This window comes from Psammomys obesus, unplaced genomic scaffold, assembly GCF_907164565.1.
Source record: "Psammomys obesus unplaced genomic scaffold, mPsaObe1.curated_primary_1811, whole genome shotgun sequence".
Taxonomy (NCBI): domain Eukaryota; kingdom Metazoa; phylum Chordata; class Mammalia; order Rodentia; family Muridae; genus Psammomys; species Psammomys obesus.
The window spans coordinates 1,534,734-1,552,957 of record NW_026596147.1 but is presented as its reverse complement, the minus strand read 5'-3'; the positions used below and the strand labels follow the sequence as shown (position 1 = coordinate 1,552,957).

General features: G+C 41.3%; 1 protein-coding gene across 2 annotated transcripts in view; it reads left to right on the top strand.

Moving 5' to 3' along the window:
• Positions 1-3,776: 3,776 nt before the first annotated feature.
• Mtmr7 (myotubularin related protein 7) overlaps positions 3,777-18,224 on the top strand; it is a 91,170-nt gene continuing 76,722 nt past the window's right edge. For both annotated transcript variants that reach the window (XM_055593573.1, XM_055593572.1), the window contains exon 1: positions 3,777-3,857. In XM_055593573.1, coding sequence (XP_055449548.1) covers positions 3,834-3,857 — 24 coding nt within the window. In that variant the 5' untranslated portion in view covers positions 3,777-3,833. The remainder of the gene's footprint in view (positions 3,858-18,224) is intronic.

Genomic DNA, 18,224 nt, shown 5'->3' with positions numbered 1-18,224 from the left:
TTCCCAACTTCTAATACCACTGCCTCAGGGGTTCAAGTCTTGACATACACGTTTTGAAGGAGCACAGATATCCAGTCCATTGCACCATTGGCGTACACATTTTATATAGAAGAGGCCTGAAACTGAGAGTTGTGAAATAACCTAACCAGGGTTACAGAGCTAATATAGGTCAGAGTTGTGATCTGAATAAAAGCCTATCTCCTTTTAGCAAACAGCTTTTTAATCATACCTGGTTTGTGACAAGTGGATTATTTTGCATGGGTATGATGGTGCGCATTTGTGTGTGTGTGTGTGTGTGTGTGTGTGTGTGTGTGTGCAGAGAGAGAGAGAGAGAGAGAGAGAGAGAAAGCAGAGACAATCTCAGATGTCATTCCCTAGAAACCATCCACCCTGTTTTTTTGAGACAGGGTCTGTGGCTTGCTTGATTAGTCCAGGATAGCTAATCAGTGAGCCCGAGAAAACACTCATCTCTGCTTTTCCAGTGGTGGAATAACAAGCCTTTCTTTCAGCACACTTAGATTTTATACAAGCTCTGGGGATCCAAACTCAGGTCCTCCTGCGATGTGGCAAGCATTTTATCAACTGAGCCATGCCTCCAGCCTGCAAAGCACATCCATGGAGCTTACACTGAGGAGGTAAATGGAACGACCATATTTAAGGCGAGGATTCAGGACTAGAACTACCCAGATGGAAGCGGCATGTATTAAATCAGTCCTTGAAGGGATGGGAGTGAAAATGGATACACGATGTAAGTGGCCTGAGGACACAGATTTGGCTTAAGCCCCAGGTCTTCCTGGAGAGAGAACAAAATAAAGGAGACTATTTAAAAACCCTGCCTGCTCACAGGGCTAAGTGCTCTTTTTGGCTGCCCTGATGTTTCTTTTCTGGTTTCCAGAAAAAGGGCAGAGCTGTCTACAATCCTCTTAGCGTTTTTTCTCTGCATCTTTGGTACAGGACAAGCCAAAGAAGACATGATATTCCACACTATCAACTTTTAAACCATGAGGGGTGGGTGCCAGGTTTTTTGGGTTTGTTTCCGCATACAAGAAAAAAAAAATCCAAATGCATCTCTGATCTTCTCATCTTGGTGCCTCATAACATTTTCTATCAAAGACTGGACTTGTTTGAAAACAAACGCTCTCTCCTACATGTTGATGGACCATTAGGGTCCAATAGTGCTGACATGGTTTTTATTTAATGTGCAATGATTGGCCACACTAGTTCCCAAGGAAGCATTTTTTTGGCATCATTGCCAGATCAGAAATTTGAGTTGTCTTGGGAGAGACTCCAGAAAGATTTGCGTTTGGCACATTTCCAAATCCCTTCAAGCCACTGAAGTTCACAGGTAGTGGGAAAAGGCTCCATTTTATGTTGTTTTTATTTAAAAATTCCTCCAACGACATCAGACTTTAAGAAGTATCCGATCCTAATTTTATCCATTGCTTTTTTTTTTTTTAAGAAATAAAAAAATTCAAGGTACAAATTGTTCTTTAAGGGATTTCCTTAGGCATTTTCATATTCTTTGTGAGCATCTTAGTTGGTTTACCCTCGTTTGCTTGGTGTTAGCTATATCTCATTTATAGCTTACTATTCTCATCTATGTCACCCATCAATCTTTCAGCATCTGCTGTGATACTCTGAGTAAGACTTGCTTAAATAATGACAGTGTCTCTTCAGTAAATGATTATACAGCTTTCTCACCTACCCAGGGTGAATTTAGGCATTTCATGAATATAGACATACTGAAATTAGGCATTTTAATAATATACATTGTTTCCTCACCTTACTACTCTTAGATTCCTTCTGCAAAACACAAGCCTTCGGTCCCTTGTGGGTGATAAGCAGTGAACGGAGTGAGTCTGAGGGATATATGGCAATATCATAAGTACTTGTGTGTTCCTGTGGTTACTTGAGGAATAGACACCTTCTCATTGAATATCCTCCATAATTAAGGGGCTAAAGAGCAGTTTGAGAAAGATTCCTTAGGGAGTCATTAGCCAAACTGCCATTAGTAGAAACTTCTTACCCTCTTATTATTATATTCCCATCATATTCTGTTAACTTATCCTAACAACTGGGTTATAATTGATTATTTTAACTTAGTGCTTATTTTACAAGGGTGTTTTAAATAATGACCACGATTTTAAATGATAAACATCTAAAATTAACCGTGAATTGTTCAGACTTACATCTCTTCAACTACAGATTGATGTCCAATCTATCCTACAATATTTGTGTGCAAAAATTGCTGATCCAGTACACTCTCGATCAGCCTACCAGAACACGGAGAGAACACTGAGAACACATCATTCTAGGACTTCTGTCCGCCTCAGAATATCAGCCCCTCCCCTCCACACAGATGCAAGCTCCTTATATCGTAAAATTTAATTTGGAGATGAGGTCATGGAGACAGAAGATGCTGTTCTCATTCTGTAAATGAGACTGGGGCTGGTGTGAGTAGAGACCAGAAGGTGCTACTGACTGCTCCTGATGTTCTTTACAAAAGAGGGAATTACACTTCTGGTTATTCTCGTCATTTACAAGGGGTGGTTTATAGTGCTTGTTCCAATCCAGCTTCCGGGGCAGCAGGAGGATGAAAATGTCCCAACTGTGTGAAGGGGATGTGACAGTTTAAGAATGAATTCAACATTAGTGACTATTTGGAAGCCTGCAATATGCCAGCATTGAACAGGAGATACAAACAAACAAACAGTATGTATGTATGGTCAAAGAATTTACAAAAACAAATCATAAATTAGAGTAAGGAAAACAATGAAACAAAACTCCAATAATCATTCTATGGAATATCAGTATGGCAGCGTCTACTTAAAGCTGCCGTTTTTTTTAGTCTTTGATTCCCTCGGTGGCTTAAAGTTACCTCATAATCGATGCTCTGTGTCTCTAGCTTCTGTTTAGTTAGAGCTAGGTGAAAATGGCCAATGTGTACCCCGCACAAGGCCACGGGTTTCCACATCTCTATCAAAAGTTCCAACAGTGAAGTCGCATCGTGATGTGAGATGTCTAACTTGACAGCAAACTTATTAGGGCGCAAACAATGTTGGTATTAATGTCACTTTCATTCCAAATACCCTGCTGGCTGAGCCTCTGCCAGAATACAGCCGGAACCCACTAGACTATGAGTGCTTCGTTAGGGTGCACGCTCAGTAATTTTAGCCCCCACCCCACTCTGAAATTCTGCTTATCCTGGGATGCCCTGGAAGGCAGCCAATGAGGGTGTAAAGCTGCACAAATTCGCATCTTTCCAAGAAGCCACACCCAACACAAGGCCCTCTTTGTGCCTTAGGAAACAGTTGTGCCACAGTATTGACGCTTTCCGCCGGCTGCCTCTTTTTCTTTCTTTCTTTTTCTTTTTCTTTTCTTTTCTTTTTTTTTTTTTTTTTAAGTAGGGGCATGCCTTCAAGTCTCTCTTGCTGGTTCCAAGCTGCTGGACCCAAACGATCCTCCTGCCTCAGCCTCCCGAGTGACTGGGATTACAGGCAAGCGCCACCACGGCCGGCTTGAGGATGCCCATCTTGACATATACCTCTCAGCTACGGCCCTAAGCTCCTCCGCCTGGGAGGGGAGGCTGGAAGGAGAGCAGAGTCCAAGAGTAAGGCTCACAGGTACGGGCAGGCGCAGAGCCGCGCTCAGGGACTCGCGCAGGCGCCCAGGGGCGCGCGCACATCCCGGTGCACCTGGAGGCGGAGCTAAGGCCGCGGCCCGCCCACGCCCGCTCCCGCCGAAGCCCCCTCCCCGCCCTTCCCATTGCGCCGCAAGAGCGCGCAGGTGCGTGAGGCCGCGCCCGCCCGGGACCCTGCAGACGCGGTCCCGCCATGGAGCACATCCGCACGCCCAAGGTTGGTGGCCCAGGCGGAGGAGGGAGGAAAGGAGGAGGGATGCTGAGAGTACGGGGCTGCCCTACCGGGAGCTGGACCGCAAGCAAGGGAGGAACTGGAGGCGCCCTAGCATCTCCCAGAGCCCTGCGAGGCCGGTCTTTCTCTTGCTGGCTCACAGGCCTAGCGGGAGCTAACCTCTTGTCCTTGGGGGTTGCGCAGTGGACGCAGGGTTGGGCAGGAGGGAATGAACCCCAATTGTCTGTTGAGTAATAGGGTGGTGATAAACGCTTTTTTCTATTTACCTATTTCTAGGCTTTAAAAATTTTCATTTACAAGTGTTGGTAGCTATAAGCAGTTGAAAGGGAAGCAAGCTCCTCAGCAGCAGGTGCAAAGGAAAGCACATTATTAAACAGATGGTTTGAATGAACTTGGAAGCTTGTTGAAGCTGAGAATTCGGAATCACCCGACGCATCCTTCACCATTACGTGGTGGGAGCTGCTAGGGAGGGACCTTCCGCTAAGCTTAGGATCCATACTTGCTGTAACTGAATGATGGCGTATTCTTCTGTTTCCACTGTTTGGTTCTTTAGGAAGAAAGATGCGGCATGTAGATTCGTCCGTGGGTGTGTGTGTAACACAGCGGCGTTTGCCACTGATCAGAAGTGACTGTTTCCCAATTACCCAGTTAAATGCAACTGGAAGCCTTGGCCTTTGTACCGAATATTGCCACTCTTTGTTGTAATGTAATTTCTAATGAAAACAATGATAGAAATTCCTATCTGATTTTCAAAAAACCGTGGGAAGGAATACTTTTCAAAAATCCTGTTGTCTGTCTTTTGTTGACACCTCACAGTCCTTTTAGAATCATTTTATATTTAAAATCTAGGCCCTTGACAGATTTAGGTAAAAATTATATCTAGGTGAACAGAACTCATGTGGTCCCAGGGATATTATCATTTCATGAGAACGAAAATATAATTACTTTGCTCTTTATCCAGCAAGAATTTATTCCTACACTCTGGAATGGTTGCACATACCTCTTAGTAAAAGCCTCTTTAATATTATGTTCGTGGAAGAGTCAGTCTTCTAGCTTGCTGGAGAATGTGAGTTCCAACGGTAAATTTAAATTGTATTGATGTTGCACTGTGGAATTAAATTGTTGTTTTACAATCGGGAAATTGTAAACTTAGAAGACAGTGCCATAAACCACAAGATAGGTGGCCCAAGGCTTTCAGGCCTTAAGTGGTATTAAATAATTTATTTGAGAATGATGTATTTAACCCATGGAGTCCCTTTGTCTCTTGCCAAGGGCATTCTTTTTCATGATGAAGAGGCCCTTTATGCAGGTGGTGGCTTGTTGGATGTCAAGAGCAAGGGTGATGGCAGCCCTGGATGGCATGCTCTTACTCAGTATGAACTTGGGAAAGTGAAGTTGTTTTCTGGTCTTCACTCGATTTCACCCCAGACAAAGCTGTATATCTAAACCTGAGCAACAAGAAACATTTTTTAAATTGGTTCTCATCAGCCCCCTATAGGCAGTGTACTACTTCAAGTCAGAAATTCCTCCGTCCAGAAATGGAAATAAATTCAAATTACAGGGTTGTTAGCATTAGAATAATACAATACATTGCAATAATAAAACAAACAAAACTCTGAAGTTATACAGATTGGTCAGATGTAATTCACTGATCTGTTTCATTCCATAAACATTTAAGAGCCATGTAGCATATTCTTTGTGAAATGCTGGAAGTACCATACATGCAGGAGCTCATAGCCTGGATGGAGTGCCAGTTGTGAACATGGCATATGACTGAGACATGGACTTCAACAAGGTACCATGGATGCAAAGAGGGGAGTTAATGGAGGGTGAGTCACTACATGGTCCTATAGGTCTACCCACTCTGCCATGTGTGTAGTCTCATGTGAAGATGGAAAAAAAACCCTTCTTAGCAGAGTTGACTCTTACCATGGAAGGAGTTGATGTTCAAGAGCATTTGAGGCATGTGCCACGTAATTCTTGAAATACACATCATAACAAATAGTTGCAACCGCAAAGAATCTGAAAACCATGATGATGCTGAACATGAGCAGTTAGTTGAGAAGAAAAGATAGTATCTTTTGTCTTACATTTTTTTAAGTTGGAAAATTAACTTTAAGCATTCAGGAGTATCCAACCCATAGCCATAAACCTATGTGCCTAAGAGTAGCTGTGAATGCAGCCCAACACAAAACAGTATGAGATCAGACAGCTCAATTGCAAGGCACTCTACTGTCAACTTTGTAGATGACAAGGTCATGTAGTAACATAAAAAGGTTGAATGTATTATGCCCAGAAGATGGCTCAGTGGTTAAAGTGTTTTTTGCACAAGTATGGGTATCTGAGTTGAGATCCCCATTACCCACATAAAAGCTGTGTGTGATGGCACACAGCTGTAATCCCAGCACTGAAGGGTGGGTGGAGACAAGATTACCAGTGCTCGCTAGCCAGCCAGTCTAGTCAAACAGCAGGCTCCAGGTTTCATCAAAAGAGACCCTGTCTCAAAAAATGAGATGAAGAGTAATAGAACAATAGAGGGGGCCACCCATTGTCAAGCTCTAGCCTCTAGGGGTGCATTCACATGGATTTTAAACACTAAACATTGCATAGGTCTGAAGGAAAGGGGTACAGCTACTTTTAAAGCATTCATTGTTAACTGTGTAGTTAGCAGTCATATTCGTACTTGTACCTCATGCTTCTGTTATAATCTCAGGGAACTGAATGGAGAATTTTTCCTTGAATTTGTTTTATGTCTACAAAGTTTGCTTAACTCACCCACTGTTCATTTGATGCAGTATTTACCAGGATGTAAATGGGTTAGTTCTGAGGAAAAGAAATGTATGCTTTATAGCTGCTTTCCCATTGACAGTGTAAGTTATTGATTTGCTCAATGAAAAACTAATGGTCACCATAGCGTTTGCAGTTCAGGAAGATGCATACATTTGCATAATTAGAAGTGCCTTGTCCATACTTCTTTCTCTGTGTGTGTGCCTGTGTGTACACTTGACTAAAGCTTTTAATAGAGCATATGCTAAACAGAATAATTTTCTACCAGAATAGCCCCTGCAAGGAAGGAAATACTCTGGGAACAAGCGGCTTTGCGGTTGGGTGCAGTGAGGCCACTCACTGTTACCTGTACTCTTCACCATGGAAACTGGGGTTTCTGCTTTGCTGTTGCTCTTCTTTTCCCACCCATAAAATTCACCAGTGAGAAACTGTGTTGTTGGAAGCTTAGCAATTATTTGCACTCAAGTATTACTTATATCAAAAGATTTCCGAGTTCCTAGAAACAGCTTGAATGGTTGGTAGGATTTCATTTGGTTGTCTGGGGTCTGGCTGAGTAATCTTTTCTTTTTCTGAAAGGCATTTCCTCCACATTTGTAAAATTGAGTTATTAATGGAATATGTGATCATCTCTAAGACAGACCTTGAAATGCTTCTTCTTCATTCTGACTCCCACACCTTATTCTGAGCCCTTATTGTATATCGCCTCCTCATTTTCTGCTTTCTTCTTTCCTGTATAATTATATTAGGACAGAATATGATCACATGTCTTGTATTAATTTTCTTAAAGCAGCAACCAATACCTGGCAAAAAGCAACCTAAAGTGGGAAAGGTTACCTGGGCTCACAGTTTGAGGGTTTACAGTCCTTCATGGAGGGAAGGCTGTGATGGTGGAATGGCTTAGTCCTTGGTGCTCACCAGAAGGTTCCCTTTTCTCATGCAGTCTGGGACCCCAGCCCTTGGGATGGTACTGCCCACATTTACTGTGAGTTTTTTCTCTTTGGTTAAAACTCACTGGAAACCTTTTCATGGACACACCCCAAGCTGTGCCTCATTAATGTCCTAGTTTTTTGTTTGTTTGTTTTTGTTTTTTAAATCCATCAGTTGAAATTAGCCATCGATACTTACTCTTGTCAAAGTTTTTGAGTGAATTCTTTCTGAACCTAGATATAAAAAAAGAATTCCAAGACAATTCTAGGTCTTTGTGAGACTGACCTGTCTTACTTCCTTTGGTGACCGTTTCCTGACTGGAGCAATGGCTTTAGTAAGCTTATCAAGTACGACAGGTTCTTTTTTATCTCAAGACTTAGGCACTGCCATTCCATTGCAGGAAGAATGGGGCAACAACCCTCTAATCTTTTCTTCACGAGGCTAAATTTCGCATAGTCACAGTTTCAAATGTAGTCTCAGAGAGGCTATTGCCCATGTCCTTCATCCAAATTAGACTTGCCTGTTGTGTTTTTCTAGTAGAACCATTTGTTTTTCTTTTATGTCCCTCATGATTATTGCATTCCTTTGACTTGTATTGGTTGGATGTTAAGCTTTCTTTCTTAACTGGGAGTCTCAGAAGAATGTGGATGTATTCACTCCTGCATCCACAGCACCTCACACAGTGCTCGGTACCGAGTAAGTGTGCATTCAATAAATAATAACTGAAACAGTGAATAGTATTCTTTATTTCAGAACTTCATTTTTGAGATGAGGCATTAGTAATCCAGGTTTCATATACATTGTACCTATAACGTGATTGTATTGTGAGTCCTTTTATATGCTGTATATGTATATATGCATACACATAGTGAACAGTGATTACGTTTATATTTAATATGATAAAATGTGAATAACATAAGGCCACTTACATCAAATATGCAACCGACTGCTTTTAGTGTGTGTGCAGTGTTGTGCAAACATCATCTTTAGTCATTTTCAGAACGTGTTCATCAGGCTTAGAGAAATTATTGGTTGGTCTTGGTTTATAATTTCTTAAACTTACATGAGTCATTTTTCTTGTTTGTTTGATTCCCGTTGGATTCAGTACTGTTGCTTAATCTTGCTTTGGATCCTTCCACTCACCTTCGTATCCTCTCCCTTTGGTACCATGTACTATATATTGTGCTCAGTTCTGTTACTTTGTTCCTTATCTTATCCAAGGTAAACTAGAGTATGAGCATTCTTAGCAGCTGATGCCATTTGCCCATTTCTTAGGGCCTTGACCTTGGTAACTTTACTAGGTCTCTTCCTAGCCCATCCTCCCACTCTCTCTAAATAGCTCATCCAAGAAAGAAGGGAAGTGCAGCCTTTTGAAATGATGACCGAGTGAATCTCAATGTTCTTGATGATTGATAGTTTCCTTTTTTAGGTTGAAACAAAGTTCCATTAAGTAACTAATTTTAGAATCCTGCCTAGAATTAATGTCAAACTGACCAATTTCACTGTATCCTCCATTTGGGAATAGTAATCCCATTTGTGAGTTCTCTGTTTGACATTTAGACTTGAGATTTTCTTTCTCTCTGCCAGTCATCATCATTGTACCATTGGCACTGGGGATTTCTCTTTTATTTAGCAAATTTTCGAGAAATCTCATATGAATTGAATCAAAATATGTGACTCCTTGGCTTTTAAAACTTTATTTCTTGATTTGTAGTGTTCCTGTTTTCTGGCTATTGTTAAACTATGAACTTATGTGTATGGGTTTTTTAATGTGTACCCATGTTTCAGTTTTCTTAAGAATGTCTTTTCTCTAAGAGTATAATTGATAACTTATGAGAAACTTTGCTTAGCATGTTAAGGACTTTTCTAAGTTGTCCAAAGTGGCTGGACCATTTATATGCCCTACCAACAATACCTACAGTTGCAGGTTTGTTTCCTTCCTTCCTTCCTTCCTTCCTTCCTTCCTTCCTTCCTTCCTTCCTTCCTTCCCTTCCCTTCCCTTCCCTTCCCTCCCCTCCCCTCCTCTCCCTTCTCTCTCTCTCTCTCTCTCTCTCTCTCTCTCTCTCTCTCTCTCGTTAACTATCTTCTTCGTTTTAGTCTCCTGTATTGGCTAATGTGACAGAGTATCAGAGGATGAGCGACTTTGACTCACACTTTCAGAGGGATTGGTTCATCCCTGTTGGCCTAATACAGTTTGGTTGAACACCATGACAGTGGGCATGTGATAGAGGAGGGTCCTCAAGTTGGACAGGAAATAGTAAAGAAGAAACTGAGTGAGTGAGATCTTCAAAACCACGCCCCTAGTGACCTATTTCCTCTTAGGACCTACTTCTAAAGTTTCCAGCCACTGCCAGCAGGAGACCAAGTGTTCAACATATGAGCCTGGTCAAGAGCATTTCACATTTAAGCTCTGACCTGATTGATGTGAAGTGGTTTCTCATCTGTGATTTCCATTTGTAATCCCCTAATGACCAAAGGTGTTAAGTGTTTTCTCATGTGCATGTTAACCATTTATAAATTTTCCTTGGATAACTTTATTTGAATCCTTTGCTTATTTTGAAATTGAATCTTAATTTTTTTTCCAGATTCTTTAAAAAAATATGTTTTAAAGTCACTAAGTCATGTTAATAGTACATACTAATGGATATCACTATGAAGTTTCCATGAACATGTATGTCCTGCAGTGGTCATGTCCACTTCATATATCCTCTCCTAGTCTCCCCTTCCTCCCACCCCCCTTTATCTTTTTAATTGTTGAATTGTGGGAGTTCTTCCGGATGTAAATTGCTAGTCAGTTGTCTGAGTTGTCAGTGTTTTCCCCCATTCCATTCCGGAGGCTTTTCTTTCAGTGTTTCAATAGTGTTTTTATTTTGCATTTTTGGCTTTGAAACAGTCCTGTATATTTTAGGCTGGCCTTGAACTTGCCCAGGATGACTGTAAGCATCTGGTCCTGCCTGCTTCACCTTCCAAACACTGAGATGATGAACATGTCACACACGCCTGGTTTAAGTGATGCTGGCCAGTGGGGATCCAGCCCTGGGGTTCTTGCTTTGCTGGGCAGTACCAGGCAGGTCAGTGCAGTACAGTGTCAGTCCCCAGCTTTGCTAGTATCGTAGGAAAACACAAGAGGTTTAATTTTACTGACCCAAGCGTTCATGGTTTGTTTGCTTGCTTGCTTGCTTGCTTATTTTGGGGAGGAGGCAATTATGGTTTTGGTGTAATTTCTGTATTTTTTAAAGTCATTGTTTCTTAGTATCAAGGTAATATAAGACAGTTAGTTGGAAAAGCAGAATGAAAACAAAATGATGCATAATCTCAACACCCAGGAAAAAAAACTGCTTCTCACTAAAAAATATCATCCTTTTTCTTTGCATATGAATAAAAATGAAATTTATAAGAAAATTGGATCTGTATTCTCTCTGTTTTCATGTTCTTTTTATTGAATATTCTTCTGAAAAATGACTTCTAATAACCTTGTAGACTATAATTGTCATCTGTGGTTAAACCATGAGTTATTTAGGAAGACGGTATTCCTGGGACATTTTCGTTTTCTTGCTTTGGTTCTGCACTGTCTGAAGCATGGTGTATATTGAACAGCTTGGATTCATTCTGTCTCTCTTTTGAGAAGGCATTTCTATCTAAGTAGCATAGAGTGACTTGAGTTTATTTTTTTCCCCCTCACCAAAATAAATATAGTGTTTTCCTTGGAGGCAAAAGCTCTTCAAGTTTGTTGGCGGCCTATGTACATGGCTTGATATTTTTATCAATTGTGAGCTTGAAAGCTCCCCATATGTGACACACATCTACTCAGTTCTGTGTCCATGTTGACTGCTCCCTGAACACAGTGAGGAGGCAGCCTGAGGAGCTCGAGTGAACTTGAACTCTTGGTGTGCAGTGAACAACCACATTTTCTGTTTCTCACCCAGAAGTCGTGTATCTGTAGGGAATTCTGGGAGGCCACTTGTTATGTTGTAAGCAGTCAAAAGTTTCAGGTACTTCATCCTCCTGAGGATGGACATTTAATGTTTAATTTGAGATTTAATTTATCTCCATTTTGTCACTAATAAATAACCACAGTAAACATCAGTGTATTTAAATTATTGTGAAGAAGCCTGTATTGCCTATGTTCTGTTCTTTGATTTCATTTCTATGTATGTTTTTAGTATTTTTAATGACTTTTCAAACATTTTCTTTCTGAATTTTGTGTGGTACTGTTGTAGCAGATTTTTAAAAAATAATTTATTGATGATATGTGATTTGTTGATTTATGTTTCTTTGCTTACTGGTCGGATTGAGCTCATCTTGTAACTGTTTATGACAGCCATCTTCTAGAGCAGTGTGGCCACTGTACTCAGCGCTCTTCTCCGGCTTTCCATGTGGCAATCCACGTAGTGGCTTTAAATCAGTCACCCTTTTAGGTGAATGCCGTGGCTAGCCCCACCTTAAAGCGGAGGAAACTGAGGTTAAGCAGGCTTTTTTCAGCCAAAAGAGGCAGAATGAAGTTCAGAACGATACAGTGTGACACCAAATTTTATATGCTTCACAAGTACATTCATTTTTGTTGTACTGTTGAGGATGATGTGAAAGGGCAGCTTGGGGGCTGGATGATAAATAGGTGCAGGCCTCTTGCTGCCTGCTTGGGCCTTTACCTTCCTGTTGACAGTTTGTGTTATCAAACATTCTGGACCCTTTTTCCTTATATTGCAGTTTGATTTCACCAAAAGAACCAGGTGCAGAATTGTGTTTTCATCTAGATATGGCCAGTATTGCCCAATGCTTTTAACGGCTTCAGGGGAGATAGTTTGTGTAATCGCACAGGGCCTCTCACTGCAGAGGCAAGGTGGGTTCATTGGGTAGGCTGAACCGATCCACCTTAAAGCTTAGCTGTGACAGTCACATTTTCCTTCGTTTTCAGAAAGGCAAGTCCTCACAGAAGTTAAGCATTCCTCAAAAACCATTCATTCTTAGGGCTGGGGATATGGCTCAGTGGGTGAGTGTTGGCTGCCTCAAGTCTGAGGACCTGAATTCCATCCCAAGCTCCCGTGTGAAAAAAGCAGAGGATGGTGAGACAGCGGGATCATCAGGCCATGCTGGCCACCAGTGGCCCTCAAAGCCAACTTCCCGGGTCAGTGATAGACCCTATCTCAAGAGAATGAGGCAGAGAGTGATAGAACAGGGCCTCTGATGTCCTCATATGATGCGCACGTGCACACACACACACACACACACACACACACACACACACACACACAGAGGTAGCCATGTTTCTTGACATTCTTCCTTCTAATACGTTTAGCAGTACTCGAAGTCTTGCTGTCCTGAGTTAGCCTTTGATATTTAGAGCACACAGTCTGTCATAGAACTAAAGAACTACTTCATTTTTTAATTGTATTTTTATTCATTCATATAGTGTAGAATGCAGCTAGTTGCCAATACCCTTTAAAGTAGTGGGATGAAGATTATATGACTATGTTGGCATATGTGTGCATGTTGTGGGAGAACATGTTAGCAGTTATTTCCTCGTCGTGTCTTCCGGTAATGTAGACACCCACTCATCTGCTTTCTGCCTTACAAAGCTGCCTTTTCTGAACAGCTTATGTAAGTGGCATCATTTGTTCTTCATTGCGCCTAACTTCTTTCGGTTAGTGTAATATTTTACGGTTCATACAATTTTTCAGCATATATTGCTAAACGACATTTTTGTTTTTTTTTGTTTTGAGACAGTGTTTCTGCCTCAAACCAGCTTATACTGGTTCAGTTAATGATCTCGAACTTCCTTCTGCTGATACCGTTTCAGTACTGGGATTACAAGCACATGCTGCCACACGTGGTTTACCTCGTTGCAGTGTATGCCCTGAGCCTATGTCCTGAGCTATGTCTCCTAGCTATTGTTGTTTACTATTTCTGCTGTGGGTGTATTCGGGGTTGTTTACCCATTTGTTAGTTGGTGGGTATTTGGGTTGTTCCCAGGTATTTTATTCATGAGTAGTGATTCCATAAACACTTATGTAGAAGTGTTTTGGGGGACCCATGTTTTCCAGTTCAGGAGTCCCTTGGCTCATAAGTTTTCCAGAGATATCGCACCTTTTATATTCCCAGTATAGATGAATGGTCATGCTGAGGTCATTCATCACCTCCTCAGCGGCACTCACCGTCTACCTTCAAGATAACAGTCTGTAAAGGGTGGGTAGTAGTCCCTGCTGGGGTGGTTTACACCTCCCTGAGGGATAAATGATCTTGACTACTTTTCTTGTGTGTATTGATTGTATCTTATTGGGATACATGTCTCTTTAAACTCTATGCTTGCTTTTAGCTGGCTTCTCTGCCTTTCATTTTTGAGCTATAAGTGTTCTTCATAGATTGTGCTCATGAGCTCATACATGACTTGTATGAGCTTTCATTCCATGGGCTGTCTTTCCTTTCTCTTTGAAGCATTAAAGTTTTTAGTTTTGGGGGTCCAGTTTACTGTTTTCTTAGTGCCTTGTTCTTTACAAACCATTGCCTAACCTAAGCTTACAGAAACTTACATGTTGGGTTTTCGATCCACTCAGAATGAGGTTTGGTTACATTCTGTGAGGTAGAGGGCTGTAGTCCTTTGGCTTGTGGGATATATCATTTGCTCCAGTGCTGTTTATTGAAAAGACCCTGCTTGGTCCGTCTTTTTGTCTTGGCACACGTGCAGAGAATCAATTCAGCACTGCTGTGTGGGCTTCCTCAATTCAGCTCTGTTCCTTTAATCTTTGTATCCATCTGTGGTCAGTACCACAGTCCGGGCTACAGCTGGGTATATCGTCTCTGTGAGTTCCTGAGAACTCTCAAACCTTGGCTTCCTAGTCTTTGCCTTTAACAGGCCAGACAATGAAATATATTTACAACACTTAATAATAAGCCTCATGGTATGTCTTAGTGCTTTTTAATTGTTTTTATTACCCTGGTTGCAAAAGGAGGTGACGCCAGGTTTGTATGCTGAGAAAACTTCCATGCAATGTGAGAATAAAAGGAATTTTCTCAACCCAAATATTTCATTTGACCTACTTAGTCACTTCCACACTTCACAATGGGTTTAAATATTTTTCTCCCCTGGAGGCAATCTTCAAAGAGTGACTTTGTGTAACCCAACTCTAGTTCACACCCATGCTTTCAGAGCTTATTTTTCTTTAACTAAAACATCAATCTCTGCAAGCTCATGGATTTTAGGAAAGTATCCAGTTTTCCTTGGGAAGTCTCTGCCGAGAGACCTGAGTGGCAAAGCCCAGATTCCTGAGGGAGGGTCTGTTTGGGGTGGATGTGTGGAGGAGAGAAGTGAGGGGTAACTCTGTGGTGGAGAAAAGTGCCATTTGTACCAGAAAGGGATTTGATTTGAGCAGTTGTTACATACCTAGAAACGGGTGCATGCTTGACCGATGAAGACATGGAACTCCTGCGTGTGGCCACGTTTGTTGTTCTTTACTTCTTGGTAAATTTTAGCCTCTTTTCCTCAGTGGCTTCACGTGAGGTTAAGTTTTCATCACTTCGGTCCATGTCTGCAGGTGCAACAGCATCTGGGATGCTCCGCTTTACAGGTCAGATTTACATAGGTTTTCTCATCACAACTGGAAACTTATTTTTATTGTTGCTTTTTCCACTTTGACCCGGGCCAGCTGTGAAAGTATGTGTGAAACTAAACCTCTTGACCAGACACCCCAAATTTTGTGACTCTGTGTGATGGCTCAGCTTTGTATTCTTGCTCTGTACTCAGAGGGCCTGCAAGCAGCTCATTTTGTATCATATTTCGTAGGCCAGGAACAGTTGAAACTATTTTTTTCTAATGCCCTTTCCCCTGGCGGACAGCTAGTTGAAGCCTTAGGGAGTAAGAGTACTTCCCAGGACATGGACCCAACCCTTCCTCCCACAAGCCATTTAAAAGAGCTTAAAAATAGCTTCCACTTAAAGCTTTGTGTCAGGCCATGACAACTTTATAAAAATTGTATATTTATTTTTCCCTCTCTTTTTTTTGCGTATTAAAACATTGCTTATCACAGATTCCCGGAGAAATAAATTTATTGCCAAGCTATGAAAGAAAGTTTTATTCCTCTGGGCATATGGCTAAGCACAAGTTATTTAGAATGTTCAAGGTACAATTCAACCAGTTTGAGCTGTGATGGTTTAAGAAGGAGGATTCCTGCCTTTTTGAGCTAAGTGGATACAGCTTGATATGCCTGGCCATGCATTTGTTTGTTAAATTGCATGCTTCCTGTATAGTAAATCCTGTGTAAAGGCCCGAATCTCTGAAGGTTTAACAAGACTGACAGGCCTAGTTTCACGGAACTTACATTGTCATTTGGAATTGAACAAGCATACTCTAATTATTTAATATACTGTATTTGAAATCTCTGTATGGAAAACCTTTTCATTTCTAGAACATTCTTTCTCAAGCCTTGCTCCCTATCCCATGTAAGCTTTCTAGTAGCTTCCCACCACATCAAAGTTGAATTTATATCACGGGCTAGAAGACCCATCAAGATTCATCTCTGTAGCCTGTGCCACCTCATCCATTCCTCCACACCTTGACTTGCTTCCATCAGCCACTCCCACAACATGAGCATTTATAGCTATTCTGCCTTTGTATCTTCTCCCCTCTTGAAGGAATGGTCTCTACCCACATTTCCAAGGACTTGACTCACTTCATTGTTTCTCTTTTGAAATAGCTCGCCATTTTATTAGCGAAGTCTTTCCTGAGCAGACCGCCATCCCTACCAGTGTGTTTATCTGCTTTAATTCCTCCCTTGGATCTTGGATCCTCTAGCATGAACACCCATGCACATGCATGTTGTTTTATTTGGCCATCTGATATATTATGTGTTTCTTGTCCACACATCTCCAAGTGGCATGCAGGCAGTAACTTTATCTTGACTATTTACGTATCCCTAGTTTCCAAGAGCCTGTCTGGTACAAAGGAGAGGAATCCACAGCCTCTTGAATGAATAAATAGAGAATATCGTTTCATGTGACTTTGTGTCCAAGCTTCAAGGCCTTGTTTCTTAGTGTCATCCTTCAGGCTTCATTTTAGTTATAGTACATGAGTTTTCTTTTCATTTATTATTATTATTCATTTATTATTATTTTCTTTTCATTTATTATTCTTTGTTTCTTCTACTTATAATGTATCTCATAATAGAATATTCCTCTTTATCTTGTCTGAAAATTCAAATTCAATGAGAGCACCCTCCTGCTTAATCATACCCAAATCTGCCTATGAGCACTCATATTTTTGGTTTTTAACCAAAGTGTTACTAATTTCCATTCATTAGACAAGCATTTTAGCATATATGCTCAGCATTAGCCTGAAAAGATGAAAAAAAATGTGATGCCCGTCACTAGGGATCCCACAGTTGAGGGTGGTTGATCTGCAGTTATGGTTTGTTGCTTCCAAAATCCAATAAACCGTGGGACATCTGTAGAAAGTTTCTGCCTAGCATTGTTCATGAGGCTGCAGGATCAAACAATTTTAAGCAGTACCGTAAGAATAGTCTACATTAAGACAGTGCATGGTAAGTTAAAAAAAAAAAAGTGTTAATTACCAGAGGTTTCATAGCAGCTTAAAGGCTAGAGAGGGGCCACTTTGTGGAGTGGTTGAATAAGAAAGGGTTAATGGGAGGGCCTAGCTGTTAGGATGTGCTGAGCATGCCACCACACTGTGACTGGGCAGGAGTGCCCTCCTGCACTCAGAACTCAGAAGAGGCCTCCCAAGTTTGTGTCTGTGAGACAGTTTGCTTTATGCTCATTTCATGGAAAGGGATCAGTGGGTCTCTCAAGAGCTCTGTGTAAGAGGAGGAAGAGAAGATGGTGTGATTGTACAGTCCATCCTTCCGGGCTCCAGCACCCAGGAGTACAGCATGGGCATGTATAGACAGGATGCAGCCTGCCTTCCCCTGAATGGATGGCCTCACTCTTCCACCCCCAGGCCCTAAGCTTGTCAGGAGTTGGTGGGAAGGGCTGAGGCTTGCCTCGCTTTGTGCCCAGGCTGTCTCTTCCTGAGCCACAGTAAGTTCCATTTTGCACAGCTTGGCCTTGGAAAAATGTTTTCCTATAGTTTCCAAAGAGCTTTCTTTGTAAGTAAAGTGTTTGTTTAGTCTTTTGTTGGCTAATTAATGCTCTGTCAGAAATATATCAAATTCAGAAGGATTTTTAGAAATAGTTTTTAGAGGAATGCATCATTATCACAGAACAACCTTTAGCATTCTGTATTGATCCACCACAAGGAGTTTTTTCTTCCAAACCTACTTAATTTTTTTTTCAAAAATAGCTTTATTCTTTTTAATCCACTTGTCATTAATAGATTGCTCCAAACACTTAGTATTTGAATTATATCAGGCCCAGCATCTGTTCCTAATTTATTTTCTTTTCAACATTTTAAAATCTTTCTCTTATTTATGCTTGCAGAAAATGGTATTTTTAGTTGAGGTTATTTTAAGGTGGCATTGAAATGAATCCGGGGACTGTTCTCTTCTTCAGCGGCACATGTGCCTTTGAGCCTGCACATCTAGGGTCATCCTAGCAAAATAAATCCTACGGCCCCATGTAAAACTCTCAAGTGCCTGGCTATGTATGAGAGCCAGCTTCTGGCGTGATGTTTGCATTTCCTGCTGAGCGGGGGGA